The 15,376-nt window shown below is 36.7% G+C and overlaps 1 protein-coding gene across 8 annotated transcripts in view; it reads left to right on the top strand.

Moving 5' to 3' along the window:
• The window catches only part of marchf8 (membrane-associated ring finger (C3HC4) 8), a 111,843-nt gene that overhangs the window by 48,307 nt on the left and 48,160 nt on the right, over positions 1-15,376 (top strand). For 2 of the 8 annotated variants that reach the window (XM_077197153.1, XM_077197152.1), the window contains exon 1: positions 11,635-12,016. The exons of 5 other annotated variants lie outside the window; for them this stretch is intronic. In XM_077197153.1, the coding sequence (XP_077053268.1) occupies positions 11,987-12,016 (30 nt within the window). In that variant the 5' untranslated portion in view covers positions 11,635-11,986. Of the gene's footprint in view, positions 1-11,617; positions 12,017-15,376 lie in introns of those variants that run through there. One more of the 8 variants, XM_077197154.1, reaches the window with a different exon arrangement.

Genomic DNA, 15,376 nt, shown 5'->3' with positions numbered 1-15,376 from the left:
GGCTTACATTGTTCCAATCACTGGTAGCTTATGGCACCTCATAGAATAACTCATTATTATTTTAATTAATTGTAGCAAATGAGGCATATGACCTTTTTTCAATAACTTTTGCTCCTTTTTATTCACCAGATACTTTAAGTGTGTTTCACTAATGTGTGAAAATGAAAGAAGAATGATGTCTTTGTTTGTAATAGGTTCCCTTTGTAAAGAGCATTTTATGCACAACAAATGTCTTGTGCTTGATACATTTCAAAATGATACTTGTGTGAGAGATATATTAAAAGTACTTGACTGAGTTTCCATTTCTTATCTTAAAAAATATTTTAATCTAAAGGTTTGTGCATAAATACAGTAGGCACTATGCATGTTTTTCTTTATTTGCGAGACAATTCAAATTTTACATTTTTTTTATTTCTTTTTTTCACCCTAGCTGGATAGCCGTTTTGTTTTGTTTTTTGTTTTGTTTAAATTTTGACCCGATAGTGAAAGAAAAGCAGCTGAGCTGGTATCTAGACAACTGAAGCCTTTTGTCTCTAGGCAAGGCAAGGCAAGTTTATTTATATAGCACATTTCATACACTATGGCAATTCAAAGTGCTTTACACAGAAAGGAATTAAATTAAAAGGAAAATAAAAACAGTTACAAAAAAGAAATTAAAAGAGTAAAAAGATGAAACAGATAAACAGATTCTCATCTGGCAAAACACCTTTTCATACATCGTTTATCATTTTTTGCACTTCTCCCAGTTTTTCTCTGCGATTTTCCCGTGGTGATTACACTCTCACTACATAATTCCCATACTTCCAATTGTGTTATTTCATAGTTTCATAGTCGAGCAGAAAATAATAACAATTATTGAATGAAAAGGGTTTATCTACGTGTTTGGATTTTAGTGTACTGTAAGTAAACTCAGTGGGAATGAAGTGACTGGTAGAATTAGTAATGGAGGGACAGATGGAGGCAGCAGTTCTGGCGTGTGGGATGCTGGCATTCTTTAGCAGTGTGCGGAGAAGACATCTGCATGAGATGTGTTGTCAGCCATTTCATCGAGGTTCACGGCTCTTTGAAGCGTTACACAAAGGATGATTAGGCTTGAAATGACTTGTATTTAGTGACATGAAGTGAACTTCTGAAGTGAGTAGGCAAAGTCCCTTTTTACCTTTGAGTTTATTCACATCAATTTGTTCATGTTTCAGCTGCATTTGATGTTCATGTTTTCCTGATTAAAAGCTTATCCAACACCATTTATCTTATACTTGGGACTATCAATTAGAAATGAATACTTTAAAATTCTTTCTTGTTTATATTAACATTATATCCACATCAAGTCACATCAAAGGCATCAAGTTTTCATCGCATTTAATGAGTGCTCATTAAAAACTCACCAACTCACTATGTGTTGCAAGTCATTTCAGATTCATTTTGATGTGCCTGAAAGTGGTGTTGGGTTAATTGTTTGCTCTCTAAGTCTGAACCATTTAGCCCAATTTATGGCCCTGTTGTACTGTATACATAGGCATCATCCCACTGACAAGATAATCAGCCAATCATGTCATACGACTTATATCCTGTATTTTGCTGCTTTCAGGAGCTCAGTGAGAACACAGTACACCAATTCCCTCTCAAACTTTATTCACAAGTGGAAATATGAATACTTTTCATTTATTAGTTATTTTCTCATCCTAATGTTTTTGAGAATTCACCAGCTCTTTCCTTTTTATAGAAAACACTTATTAGATGATTTACAAACATTGCACATTTGATTGTGGTTCTTACCATAAAAAAACAGTAATATAGGAACTGAAAGTCACTTATTTAGTTTTTACAGTAAATGACTGTTTGGTTGATGGGAAGTGAGTCTAGCTATTTCCACTCTAGAGAGACACTGTTCGTTTCTCTCTCAAGGCCTTTTCATTTGTGTGGCCTTGAAATGATGAGCAATTCCGTCGTATTTAATCAAAGCAGTTCTTCGCCGAATCTCTCTTGTGAGTCTCATGACTGATCTTTATTAATGACCCAATCTGGATTCTAAAACGCAGCCCGCAGACTGTACTGAAGCACACACAGTCCTCACCCAGCTTTCTAGTGTAGTCATTGTAGCTAATGCTGGGTACACACCAAAAGATAATCGGGCTGATTTTGGGCCGGTTTCCCCCCTTCCGACAATCCTTGCTATGTCACGATTATCTTGATGGTTTTACAGATTATCTTATCAGATTTTCCCTTGGTGTGAGGTGTGTTAAGAGTGTCTGAACCTGCTCGGAAGAACGTCGGAGTCACCCTGATTGCGAATCGTAAATATTCAACATGTTATGTTGTAAATGTGCAATGTGTCGTGTAAAACCTACAATAATAGACTAGACAAGGAGAAGAGTTGGTCAGAAATAGCTTCTGCAATGTTATTACCAGGTATAGCTAACCAAATAGTAACAGAGTAGATTTTGTGTGTGTGTGATTGTGTACTGGTTTGACCTACATTATGAGGACCTATATTTATTCAAATGTAAAAATGCTGATAGTTTTCTGTGTTGAATAGGTTGGGGATAGAAAATGTAATTAGCTCAGTATAAAAACCATTCCATATAAGGATAGGTGTACCAGTACACGTGTGTGTGAGAGAGAGAGAGACTTCACGACTTCACCCATACAAAATCATTCCAAACACTATCATCACAATTTTTTCCTGCATATCGTCCGCCATGCTTATTCTGAAGTCTCGCAAGATTTTGCGAGATTTCTGGTGTTCACGGTCGAGACTCTGTCTGTGAAAATCTGTTTGTGTGTGGTGTGCTGTCTTTGTCACATCATGGCAGACCACACACTATAGGAGGAAACGGTTAAATCTAGGATTTTTTGTCCTCATGTTTGTGGTCTATCACATTTTGAACATTTTATAAGATGTAAACAATCTTTTGGTGTGTACCCAGCATAAGGTAAAATGTTGATTTCATCCAGACAGCCTCAGGGTTTCTAGTCTTTGCTAATGGAAGTTGTTTCACTTTCATTCATCCTGAATCAGTCAGTCAAGCTTGCACAACAATAGTACGTGCTATTTCACTTCCTGTTAGAATGTTAGCCTAGCCCTAGAAAACATTACTGGCAGGACTCAGTTACAACATTTCAGACACAACATCATATCACTTTTAAAGGACGACATGTACAGAACATTTTGACCCTTAATCTTGCCTTAATGTCATCAAAATGAATGTGAATCAAAACTGGCTTTTAATCCATGTCTAATTCATGTCTACCCTTACGAATACGAAGTTTATTCAAGTGTTCTATCAGTATACATCTTTTAAACTAAAAATAAGAAAGTATACTTTCAGTCTACATTTTATATACTTCTCAGAAATATACTTTATGTACTTCTCAGAAATATACTTAAAATTACACTTAAGTGTACTTACTGTAACTCATACCGAGAGAAAAGTCCAAGTATATTTGGCCTGTATTTGTATTTAATCTTTTGATTGAGATATACCTAAAAGTATAATTAAATATTCAAAGTATACTTGGCTTGTTGTTGTGTTAACTCTTTTGATCAAGTAGCCTATTAAATATACTTTTTTTTTACATAGTTTTTCATATACAGTTATGAAACTTATGAAACTTACATTGTTTGAAACTATTGATTAGCATATTGATATAAAACAGATATGTTTCTAATTCTGCGTATCTGAATTTTTGTGTAGGCTATAGTCCACTGGTAGTGTACATAGTAAAGTAGAAATAAAGGTTATTTTCCAGCTATCCATGTTTTCACTTTTATACGGTAGGGGGCGGTATGACACCTCTTCTAGTACATAATCTCCGGATCAAAACATAGGAGAAGAAGAAGATGAAACAAGTGATAGAAGATTGCTCACACAAATGTAAAATAACGTGATCATCAAACATTAAACAGCATGTAAATCAAAACTGCTTAATGTTACCAAATGAAATGTCCAACCCATGAAGAGAAAACGTGAAGCTTTGGGTTGTGTTGGACTCGATCTACTCTATCTGTGTTTTGATCATCGTTCTGAATCTGATCAAGGCGTAGTCTTTGACAAAAATGTGATTTTCTCAACTTTTTTGTTTGAAATGTTGCCTTTCTTTATGAAACTTACCAACATTCAAGTGTTGATAAAAAAAGATGCATGAAGCTAATAAAATGAGTTTAAAATGAGTTTAAGTACAGTTGTCAAAAATATTAGCTCTTTATCTTGTCATCTTGTAAACTACTAGAGGTCGACCTAATATTGTTTTTAGCGATTCATCGCTAAGTGCTAACCAGCATAAACCAGCCTGGGCGTACATGGACATTCACGCTTGATCTGAGCCACGGTTTTCTGTTTTAAGAAAATTTATCTTAAAGGATTAGTTCACTTTCAAATAAAAATTTCCTGATAATTTACTCACCCCCATGTCATCCAAGATGCCCATGTCTTTCTTTCTTCAGTCGAAAAGAAATTAAGGTTTTTGAGGAAAACATTTCAGGATTTTTCTCCATATAATGGACTTCAATTAGCAACCAATGGTTAGAAGGTTCAAATGTCAGTCTCAATGCAGCTTCAAAGGCTCGACACAATCCCATCTGAGAAATTAGGGTCTTATCTCATCTAAAATGGGTCTAAAAATGATATACTTTTTGACCGCAAATGCCCGTCTTGTACTATGTCTGAGATGCGCCACGCATTACGTCATCACATTGGAAAGGTCACGCGTGACATAGTCGGAAGTACCGACCCAGTGTTTACAAGTTTGGATTTGGGAGGACCGTTCAAAGTTATGGTATGTTGAATGACACATATTTATATGTATTTGTGTTTATTGTTTAAAATGGTCCTTACGTGTGCATATCCTGGATGTCTAACGATGTCACGCGTGACCTTTCCAACGTAATGCGTGGCGCATCTCAGACATAGTACAAGACGGGCATTTGTGGTTAAAAAGTATATATATCTTTTTTTTTTTTTTTGAAAATGATCGATCATTTCACTAGATTAGACCCTGATTTCTCGGCTGGGATCTTGTCGAGCTGCATTGAGACTGACATTTGGACCTTCAAAGTATATGGAGAAAAATCCTGGAATGTTCTCCTCGAAAACCTTAATTTCTTTTCATCTGAAGAAAGAAAGACATGGACATCTTGGATGACATGGGGGTGAGTAAATTATCAGGAATTTTTTATTTGAAAGTGAACTAATCCTTTAAGCCTTTTATGGGAATTTAAAGTCGGCATGAAACGAAAGTTGCGATAGTATTTTCTTCCCTGTTGTGATGTATATCCATGTCCGGGACTTATATCCTTGTCTATCGGGACGGGAATTAATTAGATCATTGGATCATTGTGTTTTCCTATTGCTGGGTCCCATCCTTGTGACAGTAAACACATCATCAGAGGAGTGAACCGATGCTAGAGGGAGGGGAACCTTAGTTTGATTAAATATTACAAGGGTACAAGAATTAAAAAGTAAAAATAATGATGTGCACAGATGAATAATTAATTATAAATACTGCAGTATTATAAAGTATTATACCAGTTTCTGTTCAATTTATAAAGTAGGGAATATTAGGTTTATGAAGTATTTTTGGTAACTTGTCAGACCCCTCATATTACTAGTTTTGCTCTTTCCCCTAAAATGAAATATAGTGAAAACAGCTAGGAATAGTTATAAACAGGGACAAGCATTTGACATTGAGGAAAGATTCAGGCTCTATACAGTAATCGACTGCATGAATAACAGCTCCTGACCTGTTGACCCCTTAGCTTGTATTTGTGGACGTCCTTCAATCTGCCCCCTGTGCGGATTGGCTGCATTCAGCCCGGGCTAGTGAAGATGTCCATCTGCGTAGGTTCATCATATAGACACAATCTGCCAACCACTATGCCAGCGCACAGCTAGACCAGTGCCACAATCCTCAGCAGAATAAGCCATGTAATGACTTAAGTCTGATTACAAAAAGCTTTGTCATACAGTTTCAGTCTGCATTACTGCAGGAATCATCATCATCTCTAAGGAATGAAGGGGAATTCCATCCCGAGCCCAAACGCAGTTTCATGAACGCTCTCATTACTCTGTGCTGGCTGCTCTCAAAGATCACAGTCTTGAGTCTGTGAACCCAGTCTACAAGCCATTCCCATCAGCAGGACTTTGAAAACTTTCATTCTCTCCACCATAAAGGCTTTGGGATAAACACAGGCTACCCTGGGAATGGAGATGGAAAGGCTCTTTTAACTTTGTTTATGCTCATCTCACTGAAGTAGGCCATTTAATAGTGTCTAATCTCCCTTAATTACACTTATGCTGCCAAGGTTAGACATGCAGACAGAACTGCCAAAGGCCCTTATTGATTTCACTTTAAATAAGGTAAATTTCATGCAGTCAGGCCAGTCTGTGACTTAACAGAAATCAGCAGGTAAAGACACTTCAGAGATGTTGTCTGTTATTTGTGATTTAACCTCAAAGATGCCCCAATAATTTGCTGTTCTCAACAAAATTGGCTCTGTTTTAGAACCTTGGGAGCTGTCTTGATTTCTGCCTTTATTGTACGCAGTCCTAACGGAAATGTAATCTTGTGAGGGATTTTCTGTGAGGGAAAGTAAAGTTATTAAATTTGCAAATAACGACAATTGAAAATGTATACAAATAAAAGATTTCCTGTAATTAATTCTTTTTACATTTTACATAGTGTATATTTGCTTTTTGCTTCGTCTGCCAGTGTCTTTCGCAATACTTTCTGGGATTGATTTGTGAAGGGTGCGTGCAAAATAAGTTATCTTAGAAGGAATGTTTTTGAGCAGAACCGTAGTGCCTCACCTTTTGCTAATTATTTCTCAGAAATCTAAATAACCTCAGCTAACCCCTGTATTATGCATGGACTTTTTTTTAATAGATTTTATAATTGTGAAACTTAAGAAATGCATTGATTAAAAATGTCCAGCTCCTGTTATATATAATCTCTGTAATTATCTTTATAGTGTGTTATGCTTTTTCATGTTATAAATGGCAAAAAGAATGCATTTACTGAATGTTAAATGTCAATGTTAATGTGGGATAGAAAAGAAAACAAACATTATTGTTCACTTTCCTGTTCTGTTGATGGGAATCTCTTCCCTATTTAGTATGATTGAAAAAACCTTGTTTCACATCACTTCCCATAACATCAGTTTCACTTTAATATGCAGTGTAAAATCAAGCTTTTTGGATGGAAATGAGCTCTCAAGAGACCTCATACTGGATTAATGTGCCTATAAGTATAAGCCAATGAAATGAAACCGTATCATAGAGTGTCCAGCAGAGACACCTTATCTTGTTATCGCCTGTGTAAACTACAAAAATGGTGACGTCATGCGCATGTGTATTATATGTTCAGTCTATAGACGTCTAGTGTTTCTGTTCAAAGTGACCTCGCCAAAGACTGGCCTGGCTGCATAATACAATGTTTTTAGTTGCGGATTTAGGTGATTTTTTGCGCGGATCCATGTGAACGGGGATCGTTATGACAAAGTTGTCGTCTGTACGCGAAAAACGCAAAGAATTTTTTTTTCCATTTTTAGTACATCGTTCTTCTGTAAATGTACCCTTAGTGTTAATTTCCTGGTTGAACTGACTAATCTCTCTGATGGTGATGCTTTTGATGAGAACGGATTGATGGGAATTGAGTGACTGGCATAGACAAATATCCTCGGCTCTTAGTAAACCAGTCATCACTGGGGTGTAAGTGGGTGACTTGCTTCACATGTGCTTTCCGCTCTGTCCTGGCCAGCAAAAATAACATCCCAAAAGCAGAGCTTTTATTGTTAAAAGGGGTCATTTAAAACATTTTATTTATTGAACGGTAATACTTTCCCTGATTTATGCACCTCTGCGAGTTACTTAAATATTAAGATCCACACACGCTCCCTTCGCATACTCCCAGCCTTACTTTATCAATACATATGTAAATGAGAGCTGAGATTCAAATGCAGATTTCAAAGCTGCTGATGTAAGAAGTCCATCCAGCTCTTCCTTTCAGTCAAACTTAAACGATTTTGGGCTTATATGGCCGTTTTGTTGATGGTATACACAACCTCATCTTCTGTCTCCCTCTCAGTTTCTTTGTGGATTGGCAACCCCTGGACCCTGTGAGAGGGTTTGACTTTCTTTTTGAATATGAGCTGAAAGGACTATTACATCGCAATTTCATGCCCCAGGGGTTATCTGATATCCTCTTCACTACATTTAGCTCAAAGTGTCTCAGTCTCCTCACCTGCCCTTGATTCACTCAATGCCTCATTTCACTCTCTTTGCCACCACCCTTTATTTTTCAACAGTCTACTGAATGAATTGTCTCAGTGCATTTAGAACGGTTTCTCTTGTGTGTGTGTGTGTGTGTGTGTGTGTGTGCGTGTGTTTGTGCGTTTGTGTGTGCGTGTGTGTGTGTGTGTGACACCAATAGCTGAGTCCGAAGTGTAGTTTTTTGTACCTTCTGATTCAATAGAAATCATCAGGTAAAGACACTTCAGAGATGTTATCTGTTCTTTGTGATTTCACCTTAAAGATGCGCCAATGATTTGCTGTTCTCAAAAATATTGGCTCTGATATAGAAACTAGGGAGCTGTTTTGATTTCTGCCTTCATTGTAGGCAGTCCTAACGGAAATGTAATCTTATTGGCAAATGTTTTGGAACATTCAACATCATAGATCATTCAAATTGCATTCCTCATGTGAAGTGCACAGGAAACTTGACGCTGAATTGATGTTAGCATTTTTTCTAAGCTCTGATTAATAAGCCTAAAAATTCATTACACACAAATATTTGGTTAAATAGTCCTAAATGATTAAATTGAAAAATAATGATATTTAAAATGTATAAAAAGAAAAATATTTGTTTACATTTCACATAATGTATTGGTATATTTGCCTTTGCCATTCACTAGAAAAATAATATTTTAATTGAAATATTATTTAGAAACTAATACCACACCAACTGAGAAGCTTTTCAGGCTTAAAATTTTTCTTACTGACCATGAAACAGCATTTTACATTTCTAATGGTATTTACTATTATAAATATTGCTATTTGTTTTTTTGTTTTTTTAATTCACTAGAAAAATAATATTTTAATATGAATATTATTTAAGGAATAATACCACAACAATTGAGAAAATTTCCTGGTTTTAAATATTTCTTACTGACCATGAAACATTTTTTTTAAATTGTATTATTATAAATTTATTATAATAAATTATATTGGTGCTCAAAACTACTGTAGGCCTATGTATTTTTTACTGCAAATTTATATTTTAATATAAATATTAGTTAGAAAATTATACCACTCTAACTGAGAGAACTTGCCAGCCTTAAATATATAACACCTTTGAAAGTGCATTATATTAAATTAAAAAATTTATTTTATTTACCATGACAATGGATTATTTAGCGGTTTCCTCCTTGTGACAAACAGTGCAGTCATTATATCACTCTCAGTATCACGTGAATGATGAACCTCGTCTCGGTGAAACTGCACCTGTCCCAAAAGCATTGCGAGAGACTTTGTGATTTGGTCTTTATATTTCAGTATTAGGGTATTTTGCAAGGAATACTTCACATATGTTTCATCACTTGGAGCTCAGGAGCAAAAAAAAGCCATCTTACTGTAGATTTCCTTGCTTATAGATAATCTTGCTTGAAATATATACTTTCAGTGGTCATTGTGAGCATAAAAACTTATTTAGTGTATTTTTAGCACTTTAAATTGCATTTCTAGTCATCATAGGAGGTCTCATTTACTTTATTGAAATCTTTGATTACGGGTTGTCACATTATATGCAAATTTTGCTTAGCACTGTATGAAACCTGAAAAGCATGGATGAAGTATTTTATTTTGAACTGTGACTCATCTGAATGTAATTATTTTCATTAAACCCCTCGCAGCATTTAAATATCACTTCAGACACAGTGAACGTTTTCCTTTCAATCACTGCAAAAATCTCAATAGCTGTAGTCAAGTATTTGAGCAGTATTTACCAAACTCACAGCACACAAAGAAAACACTGGGTGTTTTCCATGCAGGTGCTTTAATGAGTAATCTTCACTGTGTTAACAGAGCAAAGTCCATAAGCGACTTAAAAAGCGAAAAGCAGAGGTTTTTTTAGAGCGTGAGCCATTTAGCAGGTCAAACGAACGACAGTGAAAGGTACAGGACGCCCTTAGTTCATTATCCAGCTTATTAAGGGTTTGCACCTAAATAGTAGACCTCAGGTGAACGCACGAGACCCAGCCAAGAGCAGCAGCACCCTTACGCCCACTCTCTCACCCTGAACCTCCCTATGAGGTATTTTAAGCAGGATTTTCTTAGTACTGTGTGTTCAGCTCTTTGTATAATATGTCCTTTGTACCTGCTTTACTAGAAAAAGTGCTCAGTCATAGTCCAGGGCGGCCGTGACCACAATTTCCTTATTTCAGTCATGTATTTCCTCCTCTATAACTCTGGAGGGTAAGATTGTTCACTTCATGAAGGCTCATAACTTTACAAACCCCTTGCGAAATTTGTAAGATTTAAAATATATATGTAAGAGATAATAAAAATTGAGTTTGTCAATTTATTTAGTATTGCCCAGAGCAAGTTGTTTAACAGATATTGAAGTATATTTAACAAGACAAAATAATTACTGAAATGTAGGCTGTTGAACCAGGCAATTTGTGTACATTTTGAATGTTAACTATCTACAATGTTAAAAAGCTTCATCGGTCCTAAATTAAAAAAAATGCACTTTTATGACCCTTCTTATTTTTATTTAATTATAATATTTTTAATATAATTATTATTAGATTATATATTGCAATTTTTATTACCCTTCTTACTTTTATTTATTTTATTTTATTAGCTTCATCAGTGCTAAATAAAACTCAAAATGCATTTTAACCACCCTTCTTATTAGATTCTATTTTATTATATTGTAATTTTTATTATCCTTCTTACTTTTATTTATTTTATGTTATTTTATTAGCTTTATCAGTGCTAAATAAAATAGAATAAAAAAAGGAAGAATGATCTAAATTGCAATTTTATTTTATTTTTATCTTGATCAGTGCTTAAATAAATAAATGCGTTTTTTATTACACTTTTTTATTTTAAATACAGTGAATTGAATTCCTAATGTAAGAAACTTGCTTTTCTGGCTCCTCAGCTTCAGCAAAATTGTTTCTCTAACACTTTCGATTCTGCAGTTTGTACTCCCTGACGTGGCGCCCTCATGACCCCAACCTCTCTACGGTCTGTCTTTGACTTTGTTTTTTTGCCTGTCTATCTCTCTGGTGCTTTGTTGTAAGCGAGCCCTTAGAATCAGTGTTTCTGGCTTAATTAGAATAATTGGTGTGGGTGAGCGTCTGAGGTTCTTGACCTTTCCTTTCGGGAGCGTGCAGTCTTATAACTACATTACAGCCAATGAAGTGAATCCACTGAAGGATGAGAAAGGAAGGCAGGCAGGGTGAACATTAACCAAGCATAGGGACAAATGACAGTTAAGAGGGGGAGGAACTGTGTGTTAGGATGAAGGGGGTGGGGATTAGAAACCCAGACAGCCAAGAGCATGCTCGGCTCCGCCCCCTCATGAATAATGCACAATGCTTCGGGTTGTCCTTGCTGATTTGAGTCAGCTGGAGGAAGTGGCTGGTTGCTGAGTTTACCGGCTGAGAGAGCAAGTCCTGGCTAGCATTGTCTCATTCGCTCTGTGAGTGAGTGAGTGAGTGTGTGTGTGTGTGTGTGTGCGTGCGCGCGCGTTAGCCTTTGTCTTTTCCAAAGAAGGAACTTGGATGTAGGACGGTTGGATCTTCATTGCATCTTGTTCCGCACCACTTCCGTGTTTATCAGCTTCACCTCTCCAACAGGATTTACACAGGGGACATGTAACCTCTCCAGCAAGGCTTTGTCTGTCTGTCTGTCTGTCTGTGTGTGTGTGTGTGTGAGAGAGAGAGTGTAAAGGAGGGAACCACCTCCTTCTAAAGGATTCACCAATGCATTCCTGTTGGAAAATGAAGATTCAGGTACAAATGCTGCGATGTTTTGGTGTTGTCTTTCCTCTGTTTGTCAGCCTCCTGCGGCTGTGGCTGTGTGTGTTTGTGTGTGTGTCATTGTGCTCATGTGAAAGGGGAGCTGTGCGATTGCTGTCTCCATGGTTGCTATTGAGAGGCCTGTTGTTGTGTTATGGAGATGAGGCAGCTTCTGTTCACTATCACTAGTGCCAGTTTCTGCATCAGCTGTGAGCAGAATGCTGTTTTTCTTAAATAAACAATGCCGACATTTATTGTGCATTTTTGTGCTTTCTATTCCCTGGTTATGACATCCCTTTCCGCTCTCTACTTCTCGCTGTAAATGTGTGCTCAGGTGAGGGCTTTTATATTTGCTTGCAAGACTGCACTAGTGATGAATTTTATTTATTTTTATTAATCTCATGTTATACTGACCAACCAGATGGGCTGAGCTTATGTTTAGCTACACATACAGAGCACTTCCTTTATTTTCAACTCTGTACCTGAATATAGGAACTGTAATTGCATGGTTTTTTGGGGGTTGCAGACATGCAAACAAACTCAGTAATCAGTCATAAAAAGGCTGGGAAGATTCATTTGTTTCTGATGCAGATCAGTGTATGGTTTTGGCACTTTTGAACTTACTAACCAGGCATATATTATATTGAACCTTAAGTGGTGACTGAACGCTGCGCCACATTTTTTTTAACCATACAAAAATATCCTGAATTTTAGGCATTGAAGTTTATCAATATTACTATGAGACTAAAAGGCCCAAATAAAAGTATTAACATGACACAGGCTGAATTGGAAAACTAACATTTTCTACACCTCTCCTGTTTTTTGTTTTTTTTTAGGTTCCATGTAGGGATGCACCAATATTAATATTCTGGCAGAGACCGATAAGCTGATAATTGATTTCATGTAATGGCTGATAACTGATAAATGACTGATATTAAAATCTTGTACGACTTTGTATAGCTTTCTTCTGTGGAACACAAAAGAAGATATTTTAATGAATGTTGATAACTACAGTTTCAGTTCCCATTGGCCTCCATTGTATGGACAAAAAATACAATGGAAGTCAATGGGAACTGAAACGATAAATAGTTAAATATTGACAGTATGAGTTAATGTATAATTATATATCTCTAATATCTTCCGATAACTAATATGGTTACTGAGTTATCTTACATTCCTAGTTTTATGCATTTGGTAGCCAAAAACTCATCAATCAAAACACACTGGTTGGGAATGGCTTCGCAGGCAGCATTTGTGGGCACAGGTATCTCACACTGTTACGGTTTAATGCTCTTCAACAAAATAGAGAGAGCTTTGGAGATACCTAAGTGAATATTGAATTACTACAATAGAAATTCCTCTCAAAAAATTACACCAATAGTGGAAAATGTTGGTCATAAACACACAAATTGACCACCAAATGCAACCAATCTTTATTTCTTAACTGGTACAGAAAGGAACGCACAGGATTGTGGGATAGCAAAGTCAGCAAGAAGCACATCTATGCTGCTTTCATATATTGATCAGATGAAGGTGACTCATGAAACAGGAAGTGGAGCTAATATTGGATTTGAACTATGTTTTACAACCTGTCATACTACCTGTACATTATGGCATTTGCCTCATTTTTTGCTTCTACCAAGTGACTAAGATGAACTTGCACCAGAATTTTGTAGAGTTTGATTGGACATCAATGGTGAAAGATATGGGACAAGTTTTCTCCTTTCGATAAGCCTATTTTGTCATAGTTATGCTCTATTATATGATTAGTGTATTTAATGATTTCAATTTAGCATTGCTGTCCACGACCGGAACTTCAGAACAGACCAACGACCCATTTGCAACCTACTGATTTATGCATGTGTGCAATGACGGACACATTAGTTTGGTGATTGTACTTTCTCTGATAGCCATTATGTGTCATTAAATCTCAATGATGGTCTGTCAAATAAGGCCTGTTAATATACTGGCTAAGTTCATCATTACACTCAGTACTCTCTGACTTCATTTTTTGAGTTGTTCGGACTGAAACATCCCAGCAATAGAGACACACACGTGTCTGTGACAGTGCACGAGCAAATCGCATCATTGACGGACGCACAAAATCGTAGGCTTTGTGTGAAATCCCTTCGTTGGAGGGGGAGGGGGCAGACTGAGATTAGCGGTCACATGCCCCCCCCCCCCCCCCCCAGCTTAAAACCTGTGGGATAGAGGAAGTCATGCGCGAACGGAAGCGTGCCTGTGTCAACAACAACAACAACAACAAAAAATCCAGCCATCTTCGTTCCAGACCAGAGAAATAGACAGACAGGCAGATAGACATTCTCATTAGGGATGACTCAGTGATTTAAGGGAGATGTGACTGAAAAGCCTGAGGGTTCTGCTGTACAAGATTATCCCTATTACTGCCATGCTGTTTCTCTTCTACCATCTGATTCACAGGAGCCCTACCTAGTGCTCAGTTGAAGATCATTTCACTTAGCAAAATATGTTCAATTGGGATCATATGTCTGATTATGTTTGCGGTCTGATTTTGCTGCATTTCCAGTGTCATTGTGTTGTAGATAATTATGTTGTACTACATCATCATGTGGTTTGAGAGACTGAAGCAGATTGTTTATCATCTATGAATGACCTCGCATTTGCATTTAGACATGAGGGAACCGTCCAGCGGGACACTGGGGAACACAAAGGTCCTAGTGTCAGAAAACTAATTAGTCTTGACTAGCCTGAGTTAATTAGGAGTGGATTTTATTCCAACATCCGAAAATAATAAATAATCTGGAAGTGAACGACCAAAATACAGTTTTGGTTTTGTTTTTTACATAGGAATGTAGTTTGTCTTTGAGATTCGAACAATAACAGGACTGCAGTTGTGGGCTGTTATATTTGGACGTTATGGCTTTTCAATATTACTCATACTCGCTTGCATTCTCTTACCTTCACTTTCATTTCACTTGCTCATTCTTTCGGAGGTTTAAGGTTCAGAATTCTTATTTCTTGTATACTGTAATATTCCTATACCGATATGACTGTAGGAGGCAATTAAGAGTGTGGTTACACTAGTAGTTCGGTTCGTTTGGTCCGGACCAAAAAAACAATTAGGCCTAGTCCTAGTCCGCTTAGCGTTCAAATTGCCATTTTTAACACCGAACCTAAAGATACCAAACCTAAAGGCATAGGGATAAATTCACAACTTTAGCTTTTATGACGTAGGCTTATTACCTATTTTGAGACGGAGCTTACCGAACACAAAAAACAACGCTATGTGCTGGGATAAATGCTCTCGTTGAATATGTGTAGCCTACATATTATTGTATTTTGACCAGCTGAGAACTTGTGAAGAGCTTATAA

Source organism: Siphateles boraxobius, unplaced genomic scaffold, assembly GCF_051911475.1.
Source record: "Siphateles boraxobius isolate OS27281-9 unplaced genomic scaffold, OSU_SipBor_1 37, whole genome shotgun sequence".
NCBI lineage: Eukaryota > Metazoa > Chordata > Actinopteri > Cypriniformes > Leuciscidae > Siphateles > Siphateles boraxobius.
This window is presented reverse-complemented; position numbering and strand designations above follow the sequence as displayed.